The sequence below is a fragment of the Chelon labrosus genome (assembly GCF_963514085.1).
Source record: "Chelon labrosus genome assembly, chromosome: 22".
Lineage (NCBI taxonomy): Eukaryota > Metazoa > Chordata > Actinopteri > Mugiliformes > Mugilidae > Chelon > Chelon labrosus.
In genome coordinates, this window is record NC_140355.1 from 8,599,578 (window position 1) to 8,623,955 (window position 24,378).

General features: G+C 40.4%; 1 protein-coding gene across 2 annotated transcripts in view; it reads right to left on the reverse strand.

The window, feature by feature from the left end:
• The window catches only part of LOC311507567 (5-hydroxytryptamine receptor 4), a 49,438-nt gene extending 27,316 nt beyond the window's left edge, over positions 1–22,122 (reverse strand). The window contains exons 1-5 of one of the 2 annotated variants that reach the window (XM_084571950.1): positions 21,788–22,122; positions 3,212–3,296; positions 2,613–2,780; positions 1,520–1,720; positions 1,034–1,187 (exon numbers count right to left, since the gene is read on the reverse strand). In XM_084571950.1, the coding sequence (XP_084428076.1) occupies positions 1,034–1,187; positions 1,520–1,720; positions 2,613–2,780; positions 3,212–3,234 (546 nt within the window). In that variant the 5' untranslated portion in view covers positions 3,235–3,296; positions 21,788–22,122. Of the gene's footprint in view, positions 1–1,033; positions 1,188–1,519; positions 1,721–2,612; positions 4,031–21,787 lie in introns of those variants that run through there. The other variant, XM_084571949.1, reaches the window with a different exon arrangement.
• Between the last annotated feature and the right edge of the window lie 2,256 nt (positions 22,123–24,378).

Genomic DNA, 24,378 nt, shown 5'->3' on the forward strand with positions numbered 1-24,378 from the left:
TGTGGTATCCTTTCCTACTAAAAAGATTTAGATTGTCTGGCCCCTATCTGTGTCCTAACTTAAAACTTTGAGCATGTCACAGTAAATTAAAATTCTGCAGGTCCAGGAGGGCCCAAAGCTGAAATTTTATCCCATATCCTTGTGGACTGGTATTAACAAATCACCCTGCCACCAGGAGTGTAGAGGATCATTTTTTACGTTTGTGAAAATGGAACACGCAGTTCAAACCAAGCAGACATACTGCACCGTATCATTTAACTTGCGTCAAAGTTATTGAATCCATTCTTCTACTCTTGTGACAGCTGGACAGAGAGGAGCTTTTTGGTTTCAAACTATTTCTTTTTATGGCCGAACAGAAGTGCAATGAAAATGTTCAAAGTTTCTGAAAGAAATGCAACCAAAGAAGAGACAACAACATACAAACACAGAGCATATATAATAACAAAGTGGCCTAAATGTGCGGGCAAAATACAGTTTTGTTTTGTGTGTGCATTATGATGTCCAGAATCCCAGCCAGCTATGAAATAGCAGAACACTGTTGCTTGGATGCTGCCTGACTGAAGGACAGCGAAAAAAAAACTGCCGTGAATTTCATTAAGTCTGGCTGAATCTATCCCTATCTGCCTCTGGGAATTCTGCTGCTCATTTCAAGGCAGCTCTGAAATAACCTCACGCCAAAACATATCCAAACCAGACGAAAATGCTTGCTGAAGTGCTGTCTTCGCTCGCAGCGAGGAAGAATCCACAGAGACTGGGATTGTTTTGTGATCACTGCATAACCCTGTCATTGTTCAAGGGATTGGAAGTTTTATTAGAATCAGGGAATGTTTGACTGGAGAGCTTAATGCTGCTTATGCCCTTACAGAAAGAACATACCTTTCTGCATTTGCTCTTCAGAGTCATGCTTTGTTGAAATACAATGATTTGATGCAGGATTTTTTTTACAACAATGATAAAACAACCGATTGTTTTTGAGACCATTATGCCGTCACCTGTTGCCTCTTCTGTTTTAACTACGACGATGAGCACTTACAATTTTCTCAATCCCGATGGCGTTCCAGTTTTGCATGATGGGTAGGAAGGAGATGAATATGGGGATGAGCCAGCAGCCGCTGAGCATGACTGCCATTCTCACCGGGGTCATCTTGTGTCTGTAGACCAGTGGCTGGCAGCAGATGGCATAATACCTAGAATAATAGACACACTGACTTGCACACACATACTATTTAGTCAGGTGTACTGCTTTTGAAGTGTAAACTATTATCCAAAGATAAATCCAAATTCATCTGCCAAACATTAATTGGCATCAGTCTTACTTGTGCTTCTTTTTACGTGATTTCCTGCTTCCTCTACACTGGATTAGGATATACGTCTTGTTTTTCCACTAGTGGTTCTCAGTCTTTGCACAGGATTGTAAAACTTCTTTGCAAATTTTTAGATTTACGTATTAATGAGCGTAAATGAGGTTTAAACTCCCCTTAAACTCCCCTCTCTGTTTCCCTCTCTTTGCCACACAAACCTGTCCAATGCAATGCAGCAGAGGTGTAGGATAGATGCCGTAGTCAACAAGACATCCAGAGACGTTCGCACCAGGCAGAAAATCTCTCCGAAACGCCATTCTCCGGTAGTGAGCTCGATTGCAGCGAAGGGCATCACGACCAGCGCAACAAGCAAGTCGGCAAATGCCAGCGACACAATGAAGTAGTTGGTCTTTTTCTTTCTGAGAGAAGGAATGTGGAGAGGAGTTAGAATCAAAAAATGATCTCATACTCTTTTCTTTGTATGATCTTGTACAATCAAGAGCTACTATTCAAGAACCTTTTCCCAGAACTTTTCATCTACAGAACCAACTTCTCACTTAAATTGCATTTTTTTATTATTTTTTTTTTTTTTAAACTTGTATTTTGGGGTAGTCGTGAAATGTCAAAAGTACCAAATACCAATCTACCTGTCCAGGCAGAGAGGGTTTTTCAGGACAGATTGTAATCTGAGTGCTCTGACATTTGATGGGTTTGTTCCAAAGTTCCTTTAAGGCAATTTTTATAAAATGCCGCACCACATATATTCTCAAAAAACACAAATCCTTTATGTTGCACAGGCAAGATGTGAAAATAGAAATGTTCCAAGAATTAATATACTGTATATATATTGGCTATTCTAACACAGTACATCAGTGCTCCTCACCAATCCGCCCACCAGGTTCTCCAATGGTGATATATTTACCTTGCTGGGGACACTTTAGGATGCATTAGCATTTCCATTATAGAACATGTGGTCTAATGTGTGTGACTGGATCACAGTGTCTCATGGTTTTTGTATATACAGCATATTTAGTGCTTTCTCACTGCCAAAGAACAAAACAATGTAGCTTAACCAGAATTACTTTTAATGTCTTTCCCTACAGTACTACTGACGGACTTGAAATTTAAGTTACACCATGATAGTGAAGATGAAGTTTTCAATTATAATTTTTTTTTACAGTTATAAGGTTATACAGGGCTCAGGAGGTTGTGTTCTGTCCAGATTCTGTTGTTTGCAGGGTTACTCATTTAATTGGTACAGACTCCGCTCCGCCGCTGTCTCCAGCACGGTAAAAGAGACAACAGGCTCACCGTAGGTGTCTGTCCTTGCAGAGCGCTACCATGACCAACAGGTTGCCAAACACTGTCATGATAATGATGATAGAGAGGAAGATGCCGAGGACAATTGTCTCCGCTGTGTTTAAGAACTCCGGCTGCTCCTGTTGCTCTTGTCCTGTGTTAATTATGTCATCCAACGATCTGCAAGAAAAAAAACACACATACACATCTTTATCAGCAAAAATGAACATTCTCATTTTGTGCCTCGTGGTCAGGATGGTTGGGTTGAGGAAATGTTCTCATAGTGTCTGAGCACTGCAGAGGTGCTAAGTGGGAGTTACACACCACTTGGACGCTCACCTTCACATTTAACATTTAAACGTAGGTCAAAATGTAGATTTATTTGTGTAGTTTGACCTTCAATCACTGTCATTTGATTTACAAGATGGACTTAAGCTACTCAAATACAACCCTGGAATAGAGTTTAACCTCAGATTGTTCACGATGGATGATTTGCTCAGGCAGAAATTAAATTCAGATTTACCGTGCAGAGAGCAGTGATGCTAATGCATGGGTGTAACAAAACAGACTCGCTCAATAACTCAGTCTGTGCTGTGATTTGTAGGACTTACTGTTGAGGTGATGCTGTGGCCATCACTAGTCATCTGCATTGAGGTCAGCAGAGGAGAGTCCTCATCACCCCATTCTATGGCCCTGCTAATACAAATATGCACACACACACACGTCATGAGATAATCGTACTGGCTCTTGGACTAAGTCTGTATTTTTCTGAGAATAGTAACCAGCTTCAGCGTATAAACTGGATGGATTTCTTGTTCTTGCTTGTCTGTCTTGTGGCAGCACTACGGTGCCAAAAATGTGCTATTTGTTCCCCAAATAAGTAACTTGATCCCAGCATTAAAATGTTTTTTGGGCATATAGTCTGCAACAGGCAGCAGCTGGGTCTGCCAGAATAAATCAGCATGTTAGTTTGTCTTTGTAATGCAATAATCATACCATGCTTTGGTCACTACCACAAGGGAAATTCACCTCTCCCGTTCCCTTGCCAAGGGAGGTCAAAGGCCAGATACCAGCTACTGAACTGCAGTTCAAATATCCTGTCTCTCTCTGTTGAGGGACAATCTGTCAGGACAGACGGCCTATATTAAAACTGGTAAATGAAGTTTTTAACATTTTTACATCAGCAATATCAAGATGTAAGATACTTAATGAAATAGAATCTGGATTAGTTTTTAGCATGCTAAAATTTGCACAAAATATACCTGAATATTTGGCCATGAACAGAATTCTGGAAAATTTTCAATTTTAACCTGATAGTGGCACTCATCCTCTGGAGGCCAGGAATATAAGTGTCAATTTACAGAGAAATTCTGCATATTTGTAATGACAATCTTTACATAGTTGTCATAATATTAAAACTACTAAGACTACAAATGTCAGCTTCATGGCAGTGCTTAAGCCAGTGGATGGGGAAGATACAAAAATCTATCCTCTGGGGATCATGAATGTATCTGGGAAATTTCACGGCAAACCATTAATTGCTTTTTATTCTGATTTAAAATGATTGACTGACCAGCTAAGAGCCAGACAGACCAACACTGGCGTCATTAGCGCTCTGCTGCTAGTAAGGATTAAAATAGAAATCGACAGGATTTTAATTAGTATCAATCAGGAAATTACCAAAAAGTTGCCTGGCGTCATGCTCTCCGTAAATATCTGATCATGCGGCGCAACAGTGAGCGTTCATTGATACGATTGTAGGTATCTTGTCAGCTTTAGGCCCCTATTAATATATCTGTGTCTCTACCCAATGCCTTGGTGTTGGTTCTTTAGTCTGTCTTGACACTGCCTCATGTTCCTGCATAAATATAATTTGCAATCACTCAATATGACAGAAAAAAAGCAATGTTACATCATAAAAATGCATGCAAGACACGCAGACAGTTACAGTATGAGCCTACAAGACATGATTTGTTTTCTGGTCCCCAAAGCATGACTTGTTGAAACTTGTTTCTTGGTCATGTATATAAGAACGGAGTTGTGAAATTACCGTGGTGCTGAAAGCTGAGCTGAAACAAAACAGATATGACAAGAAAAGTGTCCTATCAAAGGCTCCACTTCCTCGAGGAGAACAGAAAGGGAACACGAGCCAGGTAAATTGCAGCAGAGCCTCATTATATTTGGCCGAAGAGCAGACGGTGCATACCATCTGTACTTAGAAGAGCTAGTGCAGTTTTTCTTTACTTAGGTTTATAGCTATGTAAATAATGTTAAAAAAGACGTAGTCCAAAGGCATACTGTTGGACATTCACTGGTCTAGCTAGCTCGCCTGCACTATCTGTGATATTAGTATGGATCATTGCACAGAAGGAAGCGGGATGACCATAGTTTGCCTTGGTAAAATCCAACTTATAGAAGTTGGAAGCTGAAAATTAAATAATAACCAATGATGACTATTTAATTTGTTTCTGATCAAATTATCATATCAAAATGTGAGATATGGTGAGATTTCTTTGTGATCAAGACAGGAGAGAGAAAAGGAGGAGAGAGCAGGGGACAAGGGGAGCGCGACAGAGAGCTGAAACACTAAACGAGTCCCTGAAGAGGTGAAGAACAGGAGAGTATCAGACAAACGAGACACAGAGTTTACACAGTTAAAAAGCACTTCTCAAACAAGAGAGACTGGAGCTACTGTATGAGACCGTGGCTGGTCAATTTTCCCTGTTTTTAAAAAAAAAAAAAAAAAAAGCATTAGTGGCATAATCCATGTGTATGTTGGCTTCATGTTAAGGTAATAACAAAAATGAATGTGAAGTCGAGTTGCACTTATTTCATGAAATTTTATTTTTTGTCTGGCATATTTTATTAATTTCACTCTGGGCTTAAGCCCCACAGTGTCTCAAGATCCTAACGACGCCTCTGGAAACAGATCTGATAGTCAATCTTGTGATTTCAAGGTTCAGTATGTAAGCCAGACTGAAGAGTCAGCTGAGAGTCAACATTAAAAGGCTCTTTTACAAAAAAAAAAAAAAAGCCTAAGGGAATACATTTTACGTAGCAGAATGTATTCTTTACTAAGGTCAGCTGCCAATATTATCGCATTTATAAAGCATGCAATCACAAAAGTCCTTCAGAGAGCAAACACCACTTGTCTCCTTCCTACCGTAGTGGAATGAATGTTAAAACTGATCGGATTTATCACACCTAGTGGTAAATTCTGCACCTGTGGACTAACTCGTGTTGCTCGCTGTTACCTACACTCCATTGCTCTACTGTCCCTCTTAGGCTGCTCCTTTGGTACCCAAACAGAGGGGGTTGGTGGGACAGGTGGTGCGTATTGCGATTTTCGTGTTACGTCTGGGCTAAGGCTCTAAGTAGAAATGTGATATTCCGATGAGGGGACGTCACAGCCCCTCACCTTTCGGCTCGCTCAGCTCGGAGTCTCGTCGGGCTGATGCTGAACCACAGGCTGATTTCACACACCTCATGTTTAGTAAGGTTTCGTCAGTTTGCTATTCTGACCTGTCTCATTTTTCCATCTTTGTCACTGGCAATGAACCAGTTTGTGACAGTAGGAAAAATACCTTGCGCAGTCTGCAACAGGGAGCAGCTGTGTCTGCCAGATTAAATCAGCATGTTAGTTTGTCTTTGTAATGCAATAATAATACCACGCTTAAGTGAGTACCACCAGGGAAATTGTCATGCCTTTGTCAAGGGGGGTCAAATGTCAGTGGCTAGCTACTTGAACAGCACCCTTATTCTCCCTGTTGAAGGACAGTGTGTTTACTCCTGCAGCCCTTATTTAACCTGCTAACTAATACAAACATCTTTATCAACAGCCTGAAGGAAGACAGTACATTTAGCTAAATATCACTAAACGCAAAGTATGCTTACGAGTTTGGTCGTGAACCAAATACCTGACCTGATCATGGAGCTAGATGAAAAATGATTATAATCCATTCTCTGGAGGCCCCAGTGTCTGTTTTAAGAGGATTCCATCCAGTAAAAGTGCTTTAAGCGGGCGCCAAACAAAAAAACAGGGATCACCAGTCAGTAGAATTTCTTTTTTGGAGATCATGAAAGTCTGTACAAAAGTTCATGTGAATCCATCACATAGTTTTTATTCCGACTCAAAGTGGTGGGCTGACTTACCATGCTGAAAGCTAAAATAGATGTGCATAGGATTTTAATCTGAATCAATCTGCGTGACAGGAAATGACAAAAAAAAAAGGTTCAAAAGTAGATGGAGTCAAGCTCTCAGCTCTCATGTTACATTAAACATCTGTTCATGAGGAACAGCAGTGGGCTTTCAAAGGTACAGCTGTAGATGTCTTATCAGCTTTAAGCACCTATTACAACATCATCTGCCTTTTATGGAGGCTATCTGGTCTTATCGCACTTGAGGGTCGGTATCATCACATGACAGAGTGTGACAGCCGGCGGTCCTGTCAACAACATTCGCTTCATGCAGACAGATCGCCGTTCACAGTTTGACAAGCCTGCACATCATTCATCTCTCTAAATCTCTGACCTGATAACCGTCACTGTGGTGTTGTTGCAATGCAATCGTTTCAGTTTAATTTAAAGGGGCAAGTTGTCAGATTCTTTAAATAAATAAGTCCATTTCCTCCCATTAACCACACTGAAGCTGGTATCCCAGGGACAGGGGCAGTGCCATCTTGCAAATTTGGAGCCAGAGTCGGAGCCGCTTTAATCGATGATGCACCCACACTTCCGCTAGACTCACTCGTGTTTGATTATGATGTGCTCTGCTCTGCATCTGTCCTACAGGACCAGTTCACAGAGCAGTTTTCAATGGCAACTGTCAATCATCATGATGTCACATCCTGTTTTTATCAAATAATTAACAAAAATTAAACTTCTCAGACAAATGGAGACTTGAGCATACATCAGCATTATATTAACCACCTGAACTGACAGAAAGAATTTTTGAAAAAACAAGGATTTTTATGTTTTGCTATCATGGAGGACATGGAGCTTATGACCTATACTGCAGCCAGCCACCAGGAGGAGCTCAACTTCCTTCGACTTCACTTCAGAGAAGCTGTCATAGCGTCCACTTTACTACAGTCTATGGTCTGTCCTAATTTCATGTCAATCCTGGTTAAGAACACGTATGTAAGTTTGAACCCGTGAACACAGCACTGACTTTTGAAGAGTAGGATGGACAGGAGAGTTGGCCAGCTAGAATATGTCATCAGCCTAGCACAAACTCGCATCAGCTTGTCCATGCGTCCTCTTGCTTGCTCACTTACAATGCTCTCTATGACACGGCAACATTTTGAACTGTCTGTTCTTGAAGACCGAATTTAATAAGCTCTATCGAGCACCTAATTTGAAGTATACAGAGACCTTTCCGGGGCCCCTGACCCATTTGCCGTCAGTGCTGTACTCACTAAGCCCGTTCTAGGATTCCGTAAAAATTAGGACACCAGAAAATACTGATTACAAACAGAATAAATATAATCAAATGTCAAGTTCCTTGAGAAATAACTCTGAGGCTCAACAATGGGGCACAGATTGGACGGTGTTCAGCACTGCATTCACATTACAACATCAGTTTCAATAGCACACTGGGCAATTACTGATTACTGCATCTTTAATGATGTGTGGAGCAAACTGTAATCAGCATCATCCTCTTGCTGTTTCTCACACAAAGGCACTTAGACACTGAAATCATCCATGGACAATAAAACTAACACAACCCACCCTCGTCGCTACTCGCTGCTCACTCAGTTACTCACATGTTGGACTATTAAGAAGGAAAACACATATTAAATTTGTGAGAGAAAAAAAAAGAAGAGAAAGAAAGAAAGAGAGGGTGAGAAAAGAGCCATATTTCTGAGTAGCTGCTGCGACTCTCTTGTGTGATGTGTGTCCAGGCGTGTTTTCGCAGGTCACTGTGTCCATTTCACATCTGGCTGACACAGAGCTCAACAGAACAGCATGAACTTTGGAGCACAGAGGGCAATTTCTCTCTATTTTTATTTACTATACACCTTCACTTATCTTCACTTATTCACCTTCAACTTTTTTTTATAATTTACATTTTTACTATCACGCTAACTGCCATCATTTGTTTTATTTAGATCAAAGTTGTAAAGATAAAATAAATACTAAAACTAAATTGTGCATGGTGTCAGTGAAGCTGATTGAATGATGTCACAGGAAATACAAACTGTTAGGCTGAGCTAAATGCTAATGCCAGTGCTAACATGCTTACATTAGCAATACTAACACTTTAGTGTTTAGTTTAGTGTGATTGCATGCTAACATTACTAAACAGAAGGCACAGTGGCTAATGGGAATGCCAGTTTTCCAGATATCTGGTGATAAACCAAAGAGTAGGTCGAAGGATGTTTTATGTGATGATAGAAGAAGATGAAAAGTCAAGTAAATACAGAAGTTGTTTAACCTTACATACACGGCCTGTGGGGAAATATTATCCACTACTCCTTCTCCACTCAACCTCTTGAGTCTAGTGTCGGACATGTCACCAAGGTCAGTCCATTAATTGTTGAGATATGTCAGTCTGAACGTGTCAAAGTCATGCACATTGTCAAAATATATTATATCAGCTACCTCTTTTAAAATAACTGGATGTATTATATATAAAATGCACAAAAAAACATGCATTTATGTCTTTTTTCATAACATACGGTTAAAATATAATATTTCATAGATACATATACATCGACAGATGCAGACTGAGGTCGACCGATAAACAAAAACAAACAGGCAGACACATGATGTAGGAGGACTGACTCATCTCATGAAGTGAGCTGTAATTAGAAGATGCTCACTCGCCATCTGGGTGTCTTCCTCATCTACTGAGCTGCCAACCTAATGCACATCTGAAAACCTAACTCCACCTGGTTGAACATGAAGTTAAAAGGCTTTGTCAAAGGCTTAGCTGGAAAGACACCGTGTCCTTGTAATTCCTCGTTTTAGTATTAGTGACAAAGGGTGCTAATGCAAACACGTAAATGTGTGTCTGAAAATGTACACCTTAAACAAAAACAGGAGAAACACTGTTACTGCCATCAAGAGAGGAGAAGATGGACACCATGAATCTAGACTCTCTTCCTCATACAAAATGACATATATGAAAAGACTGTATTATATCCAGTACATTAGCCTTCAGCACTCAAAAAGTTAAGAAGACACAATAGACCACCACCATCGCTAACATACTAAACTAGCCTATCTTCCATCCTTAAAACAGTGTTTTGTTATTAGATTTCTTCTCATCGTGTTCGGCTCACTATCGCTGTTGGTAATATCTTTCTGGCACAGTTTTTAGCACTTACTATAAAATACGAGAAAAATATTTAATGGGCCTAACGACACACACAGACCAGCACACACACACACAATCACAATGTCTTTGAAAAGTTCATTTAAGCCTTTAGTAAAACATTAAACACAGCATCTTGTATATACACACATTTGCACAGAAAAACACACGCACATAAATATTTCATGCTGCACAAACAAAGATTTTCCACCATGTGCACAGAATTCCAAACAGGAATATTTTGTAGCGTGCTATTCCCTACAATGTGTGTGTTATCTGTGAAAAAATATATATATGTATATATTTAAAAGTAGTAAATCATATTAACGTCATGGAACAACAGCGGGCCGTTAACCATTGTATTCCTGATAATGTGATCAAAGCCGCTAATTAAATGCTCCCTAACTCTGCCTTGTTTGCTTGTCAGGTGGGAAGTAAATGCTTCTCACATAATCTCACACCTCAGATTGTGAGCGGGCTGAACCGTGTGTGTGCGTGTGTGCGCGCGTGTGTTCATATGCACATTTGTTTGTTTGTACATGGAAGAGGAGTCTCTGGTACTGTTGCCAAGGAGACGTATCCTGCTCTCCAGTCTATCCTTCTGTAATTTTAAATGTTTGAGTAAGAAAGACTGTCTCCTAAACAAACTACTGCCGGGCCAGATGCTGTCTTTTGAAGAAGTGCTGTAAGGTGTGCACTGTCTGGGAAGCAATCTATAGATTTTCTGTTATCGCCAAAAAATCTAAAACAAAAAAAAAGAAAGAAAAAGAAAGAAAGAAAAGAAAACCAACATTCAATTCTTTGTCATTTATGAACATGCTTCATGATGATAAACATGTAGTTGAGTGTGAGTCAACCCCACATAAACCATCCCGGTGCCCTAAATCAACTCCTGAAAACAGTAACAGCACACAAAAATATGTATTAAGGGAGAAGTATAGATGTATGTCCAGTTTTTAAAGATATTAATCGTCCGTAGGAACCAGTGGACTTTGGTTTGTATGTCACAGGCAGGCTGACAGAATAGAGAAGTGGTGGGACAGACTAACGCAGTGTTGGATCAAGAGCTATTCCCTCCACACCATAAAATAATAGCTGGCAGTAAAATTTTACTAAACAAGCCCACTGCAGCTTAATGACTACCAATGTAACTGTATGTGCTGCTTCAGCTTTGGCTAAACAACTCTTGAACAGCTGGTTCAGCCACTTCTGCTGCTGTCCTGTATAACAGACTCAGTGTGGCCGTCAGTGTTGCTAGCAGTCAGGCAGGAGGACAAGCTGGGTTTTGTTTTTTACTGATATATGGCCAGGGCAGACAACTGGCTTGACTATGTTGACTGTGTTGAAATGCATCCTATATGATAAACAAAGGTAATAAAGCATGGGTCTTGTGGGGAACTGTAATAGGAGATGTGTGTTTGTAAGGAAAGTTCATATTCTTCCCTAACTTAAAATCCTGACTCATCAGAAGCAACACTGTATGTCCTACAGTTCAACTCATCCTGAGCAATAGTCCAGCCAATTGTTCCATCATTCCCCCTTGTTTACATCCGGCCTGCAGAAACCAAATATCTTTCTCGTGTAATGTCATAATATGTAAAATAATAATGTGTACAGTATAATAAAATGCGCATTGCTTTGCTGTGGTTTGGCCTTGACCCACAAAATACACTCAACATTTGACCTACAGGCATTATAACACATGACGTACTACAGCTGTATGCTTATTAGCTCCTTATGCTAGCTTAGCTACCTGTCAACTAATCGATAAGTCGTGAACCAGGAAAACCACCAGTTCAAATGTGACTGGACTTATCAGTTTTATTTTAATTTACCAGACCTCGCCAATGATAAGCTGACTTGCATGCAGACTGTAGCGGTGTGTTGAACATGGCACTTCAACACTATGCATGCTACTAGTTTTAATGCCAGCTACGTCAGAAGGATTGCCTCAGACTGTCGCTGTCATTCTCTCTGAATGGTGAGGGAGAGTCTATTTATTATGGACCATTTGTAAGACTTATTGCGGTATAATCATATTTGCAACGACAGCAACACTGCTAATAATTTTATTTGTATACACCACATTTCCTCCTGTTATTGGTTGTACACAGAGGTATGTCAGTTTTCTTTGCCCCAGGGTTCTCCTTTCCTGCTGTGTGCCACTTGACGCAGGGCTGTTGTTTGTCGCTGATCCAGAACACGTTCCACACATTGGCATTTACATTTAAAACAGTGGTTTTGATCTTACTTTGTTTCAAGAGTGCATTTTTTTTCTTGGTTTGAAGCTCAATGATGAGGCTTATGATAGCAGTAGCAGCAAAAACAGCATCCCCACATAAAGCCACTGTTATTGGTGCGATTGGGGAAAAGAATCCCAGGATGTTTCGGCCCTATTTGGCCATTGGGTAAAATGCAACCCATTATTTATAAAAAAAAATATATATATATCTCTTGTCTACTTGGAGCTCTTGTCCCTTTTAGAAAATAACAATACGGGGAAATACAGGTTTCAGGGCGGTCACAGCACAGAATCAGCTCTACTTATCGTCTCTAATGATCTACAGCTATTGATAGACTCTTGTAAAAGCACTGTACTAATTCTATTAGACCTTTGACACAGATGACCATAGTATTGTCTTGAACTATCCTCTCTATCAAAATTGGAAACCCCTACTCCATGTCTGCCCCATCACCTGTACGATTTGTCAAGATTCCACTTCAGGGCAAATATTTCAAGAAGATGTCTTACCATTGCTATGCAGATGACACTCTGCTATGCTCCACATCTAACCCATGATGACACACTCAGGGCTCACAGCGACCTCTTCCAGGACCTGAAATATTAAATGTCAATAAACTTTCTCAAATGACAGTATACTGAAGGGGTCTTAGTTGGTCCCTCCAACTCTATTGGGGGTAATCGCTTAAGACTCCTGGCCCCTAACCTTTACGACGATGCATGAAATCTTGGCATCATATTTGATCCAGCTTTAAAGTTTGACAAACAAATTAACTCTGAGTTCAGTGACGTCTCTAAGATGGGAAAAACAACCGTCTACAACAAACTGTTCTTCCTATTTAATGACTTAGAGATTGTAACTAATGCCCTAATTTCCTCTTGGATTTATTACCCTAACGCTATGTTTTTGGGAACTGGCCAGTCATCCTTGTCTTGCTTTCAGCTGGTTCATAATGCAGAGAGTACACCTCTCCTGGCATCCCTGCATGGGCTACCAGTCAAGTACAGGATTGAGTTTAAGACTCTTTTATTTGTTTGTAAAGCTTTAGATGGCCTGGCACCCCAGTAAATCTCTGAGCTCTTCTGCGCCTCTCAGATCCCAAGAGAGTTGTTCCTGGCTGTCCTGCGATCGCAGCTAAGCAGAAAGGGCCGCTGTGCCATTGCCAGAAGCCACCCCAACGCTTTGGGACAATTCATCATTTTCAATTAAGTGTTCCCCCCTCTGCAGACACGTTTAAAGCTAAACTCAAGGCCCACATGTCTTCTCAGGTCTTTGAGTGTCTTTAAGGTACAATGTTTCATTTTGACCCTTCAGTGTTTTATATTTTTCAATTTTTCCTTTACTTATTTATTCACACGTGCTTATATCTACTGCTTTTGCTAGTTTGTTATTTTATTGTATTATTATGATCTTCATCACACACAAGTGAGTACGGAGGCTCTTCACCTTCATCGCTTGGTGCTGGGAGGACACTATTTTGTCTAACAAAAAAAAAGAAAGAAAGCAAAGCAGAGCCCCGACAGATTAACTCAACAACAATTAGCCAAAAGCAGAAGACAGAGTTCTGAACCTACAATATTATGTTATGTGGCAGCACCAGCAGGAAACAGGGTAATTGGAAACGGAACGTGTAAAGTTTGCACAAGAGCCAATTGGTTTGGCAATGATAACCATGAAATAACCTCCCACGAGAAGCAGCCAGCTCATCAAACACACACACACAAACACGTACGCACACTTGTTGAGCTACTCCAGCAGAAACATGTAACACTCGTGAAGGCAACCAATGCACAATAAATGGTTTATGCTGTGGTGGGAAAAGCACTGACAGAATTTCACTAAAACCCTTTGTAGGGAAACAGTGTGGCGATTTCTGATATTTGATTTGTCTCCATCTTTGTTACAATCAGTGAAGGTTTCTGCACTGCAGTACCAAGGGATCACCTGTCAGAAATGCTTTCTGCCGTTAAATTTAATCCATATGATGCTCTTTTTCCTGTCAGCCAAGATTGTAAATGTTGTTCATGCTAGTTCATGCTATCACATGCTATCGCACACCTTCTCACTCTTAACAAACCAGAAGGTAGGATTACCAGAGGCAAGTGGTTGCAAGACAGTTAAAAGGACACAACACAGCTACCAGGTCCCATTCTCCTTTTGGTCCGGTTTGTGTTACCCTGCCAAATGAGTTGGGAGTCACAGGAACTCGATGTAACTCAATGAAACAAAAACACTAGAGCACAGAAAAAACATCTGTCAGCTGTGAAATAGTTGGACTATCTATGGTGTTGACAGAGAATCAACTCATCTCAAATCATGGTATAATTTTATGTCAAAATTTAGAAACATCACATTTAGATGGCATCAAACCAAAAGCGTGCTATTTTACTTTGAATCAAAATAAGCCCAGTAGTTGTGGCATGTGATGCGCAGACTAAATCCAATCTAAATCTAAATCTACTAAAGTAATCCGGTCAGCAACCTGTGTAACAAGCTGCTGAATAACCACCTGGCACTTGGAGGCGTGTATTTTTGGTTTAAAGACCATGTTTGCCAGTTAAAACAAACAGAGCTTGGCTGAAAACAGAACGGCTCTGTTGATAAGTACAATGATGTGTTGTACAAATACAACTTGCATCTCAATAAATGTCAGAAAGCTACCACTTGTGAGTTTTTATTTAACGTCATTTCATCTGACGGAGGATGTTGTATTCTCTTTAATATGTAAAGACTCATAACGCAGACAGGAATGGGAATATTAATCCAGATAAGAAGCACTCCATGACTCACTCTGAAAGTCTTTACAGTTTGAAGCACTTGAGCAAAACCTATACGTATTACATATTCAAACGCTCTTAATTTTTGTTAATTTTCTCCCCGGGTGAAGAGGCGCTTCCTGCTCCATGTGCTCGCAAATATGCACTAAATCACACGCTAGAGAGCTGCATGCATGACTGGAGCAAGATGAAACTCCGAGCGAGTGGAGCATATAGTGTTGCGGATAAAGCTGTGTGGGTGAGGCTAATGGGTTGTGAGCGGGTAATTGAGCGTACTCGTCACAATAAGGGTGCCAGCTCACAGGATGAAGGGGGTAAAATAGAGTGACTAAAGAATAAAGTGAGCAACACACAAGCATGTGCGCGCACACACAGCTATGTGTAGACAAATGCGACAGACAGGGAGGCAGGCCGTGGACATACAGCATGTGCACAGGGGCCATCACCCACTGTGTGCCTCCCCATGGATTTACTGTAGTCAGGACTTTTCCACTGTCTCACAGCAGCAGCAGCGTCCGCATCAATGTCTTTTTCTGCACGCAGTCTGCCAGGAAATTGTGCTTATCATCACGCACCAAAACGCCTAAATCGAGTTTAGACCCTCTATTATTCATTCACATCTGTATAATGTTTCACTTGTCGCTTTGCATGGCCTTTCAACACGAATAAGTCAGTTTATTCAAACAGGACTCCTATCTGTTCGTCCGCATGAATTTCTCGTTCCACAGAAATTTCAATTTGATAATATTTAACCAAAAACTGTTTACAGTACGGGGAAACAGACACAAGAGCACCAAAATGTCTGAGTAACTTCACGTCACTGCACAAAATAAATGGTATCATTCAGCCCACAGTCAGGCCAAAAGCAGAACAGAAAGCTCTTCCTTGTTCCAGTAAAGAAGCCTTACCCTTCTCCACATTCCCGTACTTCTCTATTAAGTAAACATATCCTCAATAATGACACAGGAATGTCCAACATGAGTGTGATATTTAATTCTGACTGTTATACAAGGTGTGTTCACTGCTAAATGTGTTGTGGACTAATAGTTTAAGGCAAGCGTGTTTATTTGTATGGCGCATTAAGAGCCCGTGCAACGTGTTTACATTACACATAACGGGCATTCTGACAAGCTACCATAAGTAAGTCACACGAGGTAACGAGTGCAAGGCTAAATACCAGGTTTCACAGCTGATTGTCTGTTTTCGAGGCTCTGTGGTTGATAACATAAGCACATGAGGATGTAGATTTCTATGGATTGGGTGCATGCTTTCACACTTTGATACACGTGATAAGATAATTCTTTAATTTATCCCACAGTGTGATCCCAAAGTGCCGCCACATTACTCATATAATACACCAGTAAATCAAATTTAAAAACCGACTCAGCTTTATTTGCCATGTAAATAAAGGAATTGCTTCTCTGCATTTTATCCATCCAAGTAAGCACACACCATGCAAGTGAGTGCTTGCTCAAGGCACCTAAGCCATGGTCCCAAGGGTGCCTCTCTAACCACTAGGGATGTGCCAGTCGGTATAGGAAGATGGGCATCAGGCCCGATCCAGGTGTTTTTAAAATGATCGTATCAGATCAGTATTGGGCTTCAGCCAAGCCCAATCTTCTGTAGTTATTTATTTTAGGTCTGCCATAAACCAGAACCACATCCCTGTAGTGTCAATACATCTTCTTCCTCTTCTGTTTTAACGGTGTTTGGCTAATGTCAAAGCTGCCAAAAAACGCAGAAGACGAGAAACCTAAACATGTCTGCTGCATGGAAGAACTTCAGTCTGGCAAATGAAGTCAGTCAGACGTAACTTTGTAAACTATGCAATGTGGGTGTTTGGTGAGGTGGTAGTAGAAGGTCGTTATTCAACACTACCAACTTGAGTTCACGGCTGCACCGAAACAACACCAACAAACACTGAACGCTGCATTGTCTCCAGAGCAGTTTCCTCAAGACAGCATCGACAGTGAAAAATATTACAGAGAGGGTTACGTTAAGTTAGACCAGCACATTTATATAGTATAGAATACAGGTTTTGTGGAGCCAAGGTATGAGCTACCGTTTCCTCGCTGCATTAAGACTGACAGCCCCGTTCACTTAATCCAGTCGCACGGTGCATTTGTGACCTGAGAGAATACAAGTAAGATCAGAAAGACCTTTATGAATCTCCAGGGGTGGAAATTTTGTTTGTTTAAGATCAGATCGGGACTCTGATCAGCCAAAAGTGATTATTAAAAGATCAGTATCGGATCAGACAGCAAAAAAACTTGATCTGGACATCCCTACTAACCAGTACCCCACAGCTCCCCTCCAATTCACATCTTGTTCAAAACTATCCTAGTACTGACTTTAGCCAAAGTGGAGTGCATTAAAATTCTAAGCTAGTGTCAATTAAGGTTCGCAAAAGTTTCCTCTAATTTATCTTTGTGATACCAAAAGTGGCTGTTATTTGTGTAACCATCTATGGTAAGAAAATACAAATGTTTAATCAAGCTACGCAATGTTTTTCTGTGCAATTCTGGCAACGCCAGCTTAGGAGACAAGAAGACCACACAATTTCATACCATTAGCTCAGCTTATAATGAATAATGTAGGGTCTAAATCTGACTGATGTTAATAACCATAACCATATCGTAAGACACAAATTTATCATGTTACGTAAAAGCATGGACCTAGTGACTGAAACAACTGATACAAAAGCAGCTGTGTGTCCGTCAAAAAACATGAAACACAAATTAAACACAAGAGTCTGTTGTTGTTCTTTGACGTTAAAACAACTGAAGAACAAATAGACTTCTTCATAGGTCCAGAGCACTAGTTGAATACACAGAAGTGCTTGTTCAGGTGTAGGTGGTCAGGAAATGAGTCAGACTCAGCCTAATAGGTTAATACGGAACTGATCATTTTTATGGTGAATAAAAATAAACAACTGTAAATGGCTTGGGGTGACAGGCTGAGCTGTAAAGGCATTTCCAGTCCCAACAAACAGATTATATCTATATTGACTCTACAGTGTTGAACTGACCGGTGCCTGTGTGATAGCTTATCTATGTCAATAACCAAGAAGCAAAACCTATAGACAGATATGGGTGAGGTGACACTGATAATGAATAAGTCCTGGTTGGTGCTGGGAATCAGGCTAATGAGTTGGCGTTGGTTCAGATGGCCTAAATTTAGCCAGAAGGCGGTGGCTCTCTCCTCAATGTCTGCAGGGAGTGGCTAATAAGGACAGCACAGTAGGCCACGGCAGGGACAAGATATTAACTGTTTCTGATCCTCCAAATCAGTTTTTCTGCAACAAATACGCCGTCTAACCAGAGGCAGGCTAATCGAGTACACTCTCTCAACACAAGCTTGTTTAACCTGCCTGATTGATTTGCAGATACTCTGAGACCTGGTCATGTCTGTCAGCGGTCTGCAGGCTACTGTCCAGCGCTGGATTTGTGCCTCGATTTTTTTATTTTTTATTTTTTTTGGATGATGCACACATGCTTATATTCTTCATCAACATAATTCAAATTTTGATGCAATGAATTGTATAGAAATAGAAGTTTACTGCAGTTTGTTTCCACACATTTTTTTTTTTTTTTGTTGTTTGTTTATTTTCTTCTCCAGATTCTGCCAGAGGTTACACAATGAGGACCATTTATTTCTGGGAAAACAGGATGGAAGAGAGGATGACGAGGATCTAGTGCTTCTTATTTCCAATGCTGAACTGGAATCTGCGATGTGTCTTTAAGGATTACACACTTGAGTCTCCATGTAAAATGTTTGAACATGTGAACATGCCAAAAAGATGTTGGCAAGCTAATGGTGGTTTGTTCTCCAAAGGAAAGAAGTCACATCAAGGGAAAGTAACGAAGATGATTTAAACAATGGCTGATGGTGCCTCAGCTGTGGATCAAAAATTCTGCATCCTGTGTGATATGTGAGGTTAGATGTACAGTACCTAAATATAACTAATCTCCTCCTAATATCTCTAAGACTTTGCAACGGCAGTGTATTATGTATTATATTGGAATTTGACATATTTCAAGTGAGATCAATAAATGAGACACAAAACCAGTGTCCACTGGCCTCATGCAATTCCCCAGAGTGATTTGCTAGAATTCAATTACCAAGATTTTCCCACATTAAAAAGGCACACACTCATACAAAAAAGCACGTCCCTGCACTTCCACAATTTTACATATACAACATTTGGTAAAATGGAAGTTATTGATGATTTAAAGAATGAGAAAAGAGAAGCAAGTGATGAAATAGAGGAGGTTCTGTTTATGCAAAACAGGGTGTTTTAACATGAAAAAGTTAAAATGTTCCATATAACTCCTGCTGTTGTCATTTTGTAGAAAACACACTGTCAATTTTCCCAACACGAAAGTGAATTACATTTAGTCCCAGCTTGTTTAAAACTCTGGCTTACAACAGCATGTGTAAATAGCAAGAAGGTCATGTCTACTGGTAGAGGAATATTTTTAACGACATAGCTTTTCCTGCGTCTTTCCTTGGCCTTAAATCCACATGCAACAACGGTTTTATGTCACTGAAAATGAACCACCTAACTCCTCCTGTCGCTGGTTCGAATCCCCGGGACGGAGGCCTTTCTGTGTGGAGTTTGCATGTTCTCCCCGTGTCTGCGTGGGTTTTCTCCGGGCACTCCGGTTTCCTCCCATCATCAAAACATGCTAGGTGTTAGGCACCGGTCAGGTTGGCCCACAGTGGCGGCGCGAGCGAGTGCAGCGGCTCAGGACCAACCCTCCATGTCTGACCATGCAATCTCGTTATATGATACCTATATAATATAATGACAAATAAAGGCTCTTTATCTTTATCTCTCTTTTATCTTTGAAGGTGAAGATATTCACCTTTACACTGTCTGCAGTGTTGTCGCGTAGACAGAGATGTTGTGTGCGATGCAAAGCTAGCACTGGCGTTAACTCTGCTAACTTTCATTTTTACGCGTTGACACATAAAAGTACGGTTACTCTTCCACTAATGAGGATCAGACTGCCCAACTGCTACATAATACAACACTCTGAGGCTGATTTAAGGTTTCCCAAATATTTTGAATTGATATTGTATTGATCCCACAAGGGGAAATAATCTCTCTGCATTTTGACCCATCAAGTCGTTCACACAGTAGTTCTTACAGCCGGAGCAGTGGGCTGCAGCCTCTCAGGACCGGGCCCGGGGAGCAATTTGGGGGTTAGATGCTCGCATCCCGCCATGTCCATGGCTGAGGTGCCCTGAGTCCCGAACCTGGGACCCCTCGGTCCTAAGCTGCACCTCTAACCACTACTCCACAGCTCCTTTTTTTGCAGGTCTGTGACGAGCTCTGGTCTCCTGGATGAAAGCTGGATGTCCACATATTAGACACCACTTTCTGTGTTGGCGCAGAATGTTGGGATGGGATAAAAATCATGACGTGTTTAACCATCCAATCTGGATGGAAGACTTGTGGGAAATAATTATTCTCGTCATTGCATTATTATTTCTGTCAAGATTTAGACAAGCTTTGAGCAGGTTGCCCATGGTTAAGACAAACATTTTATTAAATCATTTTCTGCATTGGTCCCTTGATATTTACCTACACCCTTACATCTTATAATATATATTATTTGAATGGCAGTCGACACACTGACAGAGATGTTATTCTCTATTCACAGCTTCTTAAAAGACACCTCCCTGACTCTCTGCCTCTCCTTATCTCTTTCTCATGACACAACACACACACTTCCTTTGTGTAAACAATACAATCCACAGTGCATCAAAGCAGTTATCTTACTGAAGTGTAACAATTATCTGCAGTGCCATTACATTGTTTACACTCAATTAAAAGCTTAATCAGCTGAACAGCAGCCAGCAGCAGTGGCCTATCCTGCATAAAGTGCATTTGCTTTATCAATGGACACAGTATCAAGTATGTGTGCGTGTGGTTCATGTTCGTAATAAACAACCCTGTAATCTAGGAACACAGATGGGGAAATTGCAGCACGCCTGCAATAAAATGTCAGCGTTCAGTTCACCTTGTTCGGGGTAATTGAACAACAGCAGACCTTTTCATGCTTCCCGACAGTCTGCACTTTACAACATCTTTTGGGGGAAAGTGATCTGAAACTATTGGCAATCTTTTCATGGACGTCTCAGCAGGAAAGTAATAATAAAAAAAAGACGAAAGTCGATTCTCCTCCTATTCTCCTCTCACAACTGCTTTTTTAAAAAAAAAATCTATTCGACACATCTACAGCATGTTCACCCATCCGTAGACAGTGGCTGACACACCTCCAACTCAAATGATAAAAGTCATGTCATAAAACAAGCCATGGGACTGTGCTGAGCCAAAGGAAGTTCAACTAAAGGCTAAGCACTTACGCAGGGGCCAAGTTTTAGTTCTCTACCTGTTTTAGTTCTCTACCTGTGGCCATGCACCTCAGTTGAATAAAAATAAAGACAAATAATGACATGACAAATGATCAGTCAACAGATAATAGATTATCATTTATCTTTAAGAGGCAAATTCACACGCTAATAGAATAGCGTCCTCTTAAAGGGACAGTATAGATAAACATCATCCTTGTTTCACAACACTGAATAGCAAATAAGACAAAAGTGGATGAGTAAAGTAGTGACATAAAAAAAAAATAATAATTAAAAAAAAGCTCAATAATTTTCAGGAAATTGTTTTTCTACTTTAAATTTTACTTTAATTGTCAGATCGGCGGTGGCCTATTAGTCAGCACGCAATAAAAACTCTGCAACAACATGAGAATTGTAACAGTTTGTTTTATAAACATTTCTTCTTCGTCTCTGGCAAACTTTAAAAATGTCTTCATGTGTCCCACTCACCTGCGTCGGGCTCCCTGCCTCCGTTCCTCTGACCCAGGCGACTCGGAGCGATAAAGGCTCTAATGAAGAAAATAAGAAAAACGAACTCCCCGCGTGTCCGGTGAGGATGATCTGCACGAGCTGGAGATGAGTGACACCGGGTGACAGTCCGCCTCGTGCAGAGAGAGAGAAAGAGAGAGAGAGAGAGAGAGAGAGAAAGAGAGGTGGAGAGAGGTGGAAAGAAAGAAAGAGAGGTGGAGAGAAAGAGAGAGAGAGAGAGAGAGACTGGTGTCCAATGCTGCCATCGCGTGGACTGACAGAGCAATGAGACATGAGACTTTATTTTGAGAGTACTTTAAGACAATGATATTCATACCTTTGGAATTATTTTATTTAATGATGTATTGTATTTTTGAGAGTTAAATGTGAAGACGAGTTTAATGTCTGCATGCTAAATATACCGGTAGAAGCCTGTTAGCTTAACATTAATGCCGGAAACAGAGAAGGATTCAAAGATTCATGATTCAGTATTCAGTATTTTTTTAAATAAAATATCTAAAACTAAAGTACCTATGTCCACAACCTCCTGGAGTCTTTTTCTTAGGCCTTTGAATTCCTTTTGGAACATAGGCCAATGACGAATGGCCTCCACCCAAGCCTGTCTTGGGCCATCTTCTCCAGCTGTTGCCACGTCAGCCCAATCCTTCTTGAACTCTTGCTCTGTGCTTCTTCTCCAGGTGTTCTTCGGTCGACCTCTCCCCCGTTTGCCCTGTGGGTTCCATGTCAGTGCCTGTTTTGTTACTGCTGTGTTGTTTCTCCTCAGTGTGTGACCAGTCCAGATCCACTTTCTCCTTTTCATCTGTACTTCCATCGGTTCCTGGTTGGTGTGTTCCCACAGAGTGATGTTGTTGTTTGGCCAGAAGATCCCAAGGATGCTTCTTAGGCAGTGGTTCATGAATATCGGCAGCTCGCTTATGATGGTAGCTGTGTTCTTCCGTGTTTCGGCTCCATACAGCAGTACGGCTCTGACGTTGGAGTTGAAGATTTTGAGCTTGGTCTTGAGAGAGACGTTTCTTGTTTTCCAGATCGTGGTTAGGATGTTGAATGCTGCTCTATTGTCAATAATATCATTGAATTGTGTTTAAAGTTTAGGGAATATTCTTCTTTATTTTGCATTCACAAACATATGTAAATGTTTAGTTAATTCTCTACTGCTGATTTGTTCAATGATTAAGGTGTTATTGACTAACTGTTTAGAGATTATGCACCATTTACTTAAGTAATAAACCATTAATAATTTACAAACATATCAATCATAGTATTAAATTATATATTATTTTCTAGCATTGGGTATTGTAGTTTTGCCAAAATTACATTAGGTGGCAGCTGGGATAGGCTCCATCAAACCATATATGTCTACATAAGGAAACAACACCCTCAGTCCTGAGTTTGTGTCGGTTTGACCTGCTTTGAGTTTTGTCATAGAAAGAGGCTTGACACGGAGGTCAGGTCCATGAAAGGGTTTGCTGTTTATTAACTCCCAGTGTGACACCATAAAACTCAAAGAGCAATAAACAATTACCACCAACATCAACCGACACCGACCACCACTCACACTCTCCTCCTGTTCCAGGTGTTTAACAGGATTGGTCTATTTACAAGGGGACATCGTCAAATAAAACACTTCACTCCAAATTACATCCACACCATATGAAAGTAAACATCAACAGTAATTGTTTACATGGATACATACATTCATCAACATATCAACAGTATAAACCATCCAAACTAAATACTTAAATCAACACTAATTATGTATCTATTGCTCCCCGTCTTGTGAAAATGGTTTAACCCTTGAGTTTAAAAGCAGATGATCAGTTAGGCTTTAAACAGATTTAAACTTAAGAAACAAAATACTAAAAACTATACAGATAAAGGTTTCTTTTCTTACCCAGGCAGGATGACCAGTCCCCCTCTGCTTTCTCAATCACATTTGTACTTTAACTGTAACAATACTGCAAAAAATGTAAATCTGTATTTAACCCCCAAAAAACATAAGTCAATATGTGTGTAAATATTCATTTAATTTAACTACTGTCTATATTGTACATAGGAATGGGTCCTGTGGTCTCCATTTGTTGTGTTTTAGTCCTTAGACTGTAGATCACACCAAAGTTAATACATTTCAATCAAAAATAAGCTTAAGGTTACAAAATAAAGTATAAAAGAAAAGGACCTAGAGCTTATGATTGAAGGACAAGACGCAAACAACACAGGATCATAGTCATGGCAAAGTGATTATGATCAGAACCTCCACAGGGTACAACTGTATACATTACTGTACCTGAAATGACCAGTGGAGAAACTGTACAATCCTGACGTCTTGTGGCTGAAACTTGACACTTTCATTTACCTTTTTTTCATACTTTTTATGAACACTTGAAATACACTTACACCTGTTAACATTGCATTCTTGGTTAAATAAAGCCCATAATTCAATAGAAGTGGAGATGACTATACCCTGAAAGATTCATAAGATGGAGACAGTAGTACTGGTATCACAGCAATCAACAGTAGCAGTTATGAAAGTCGGGGTTGTCTCTGCAAGCTCA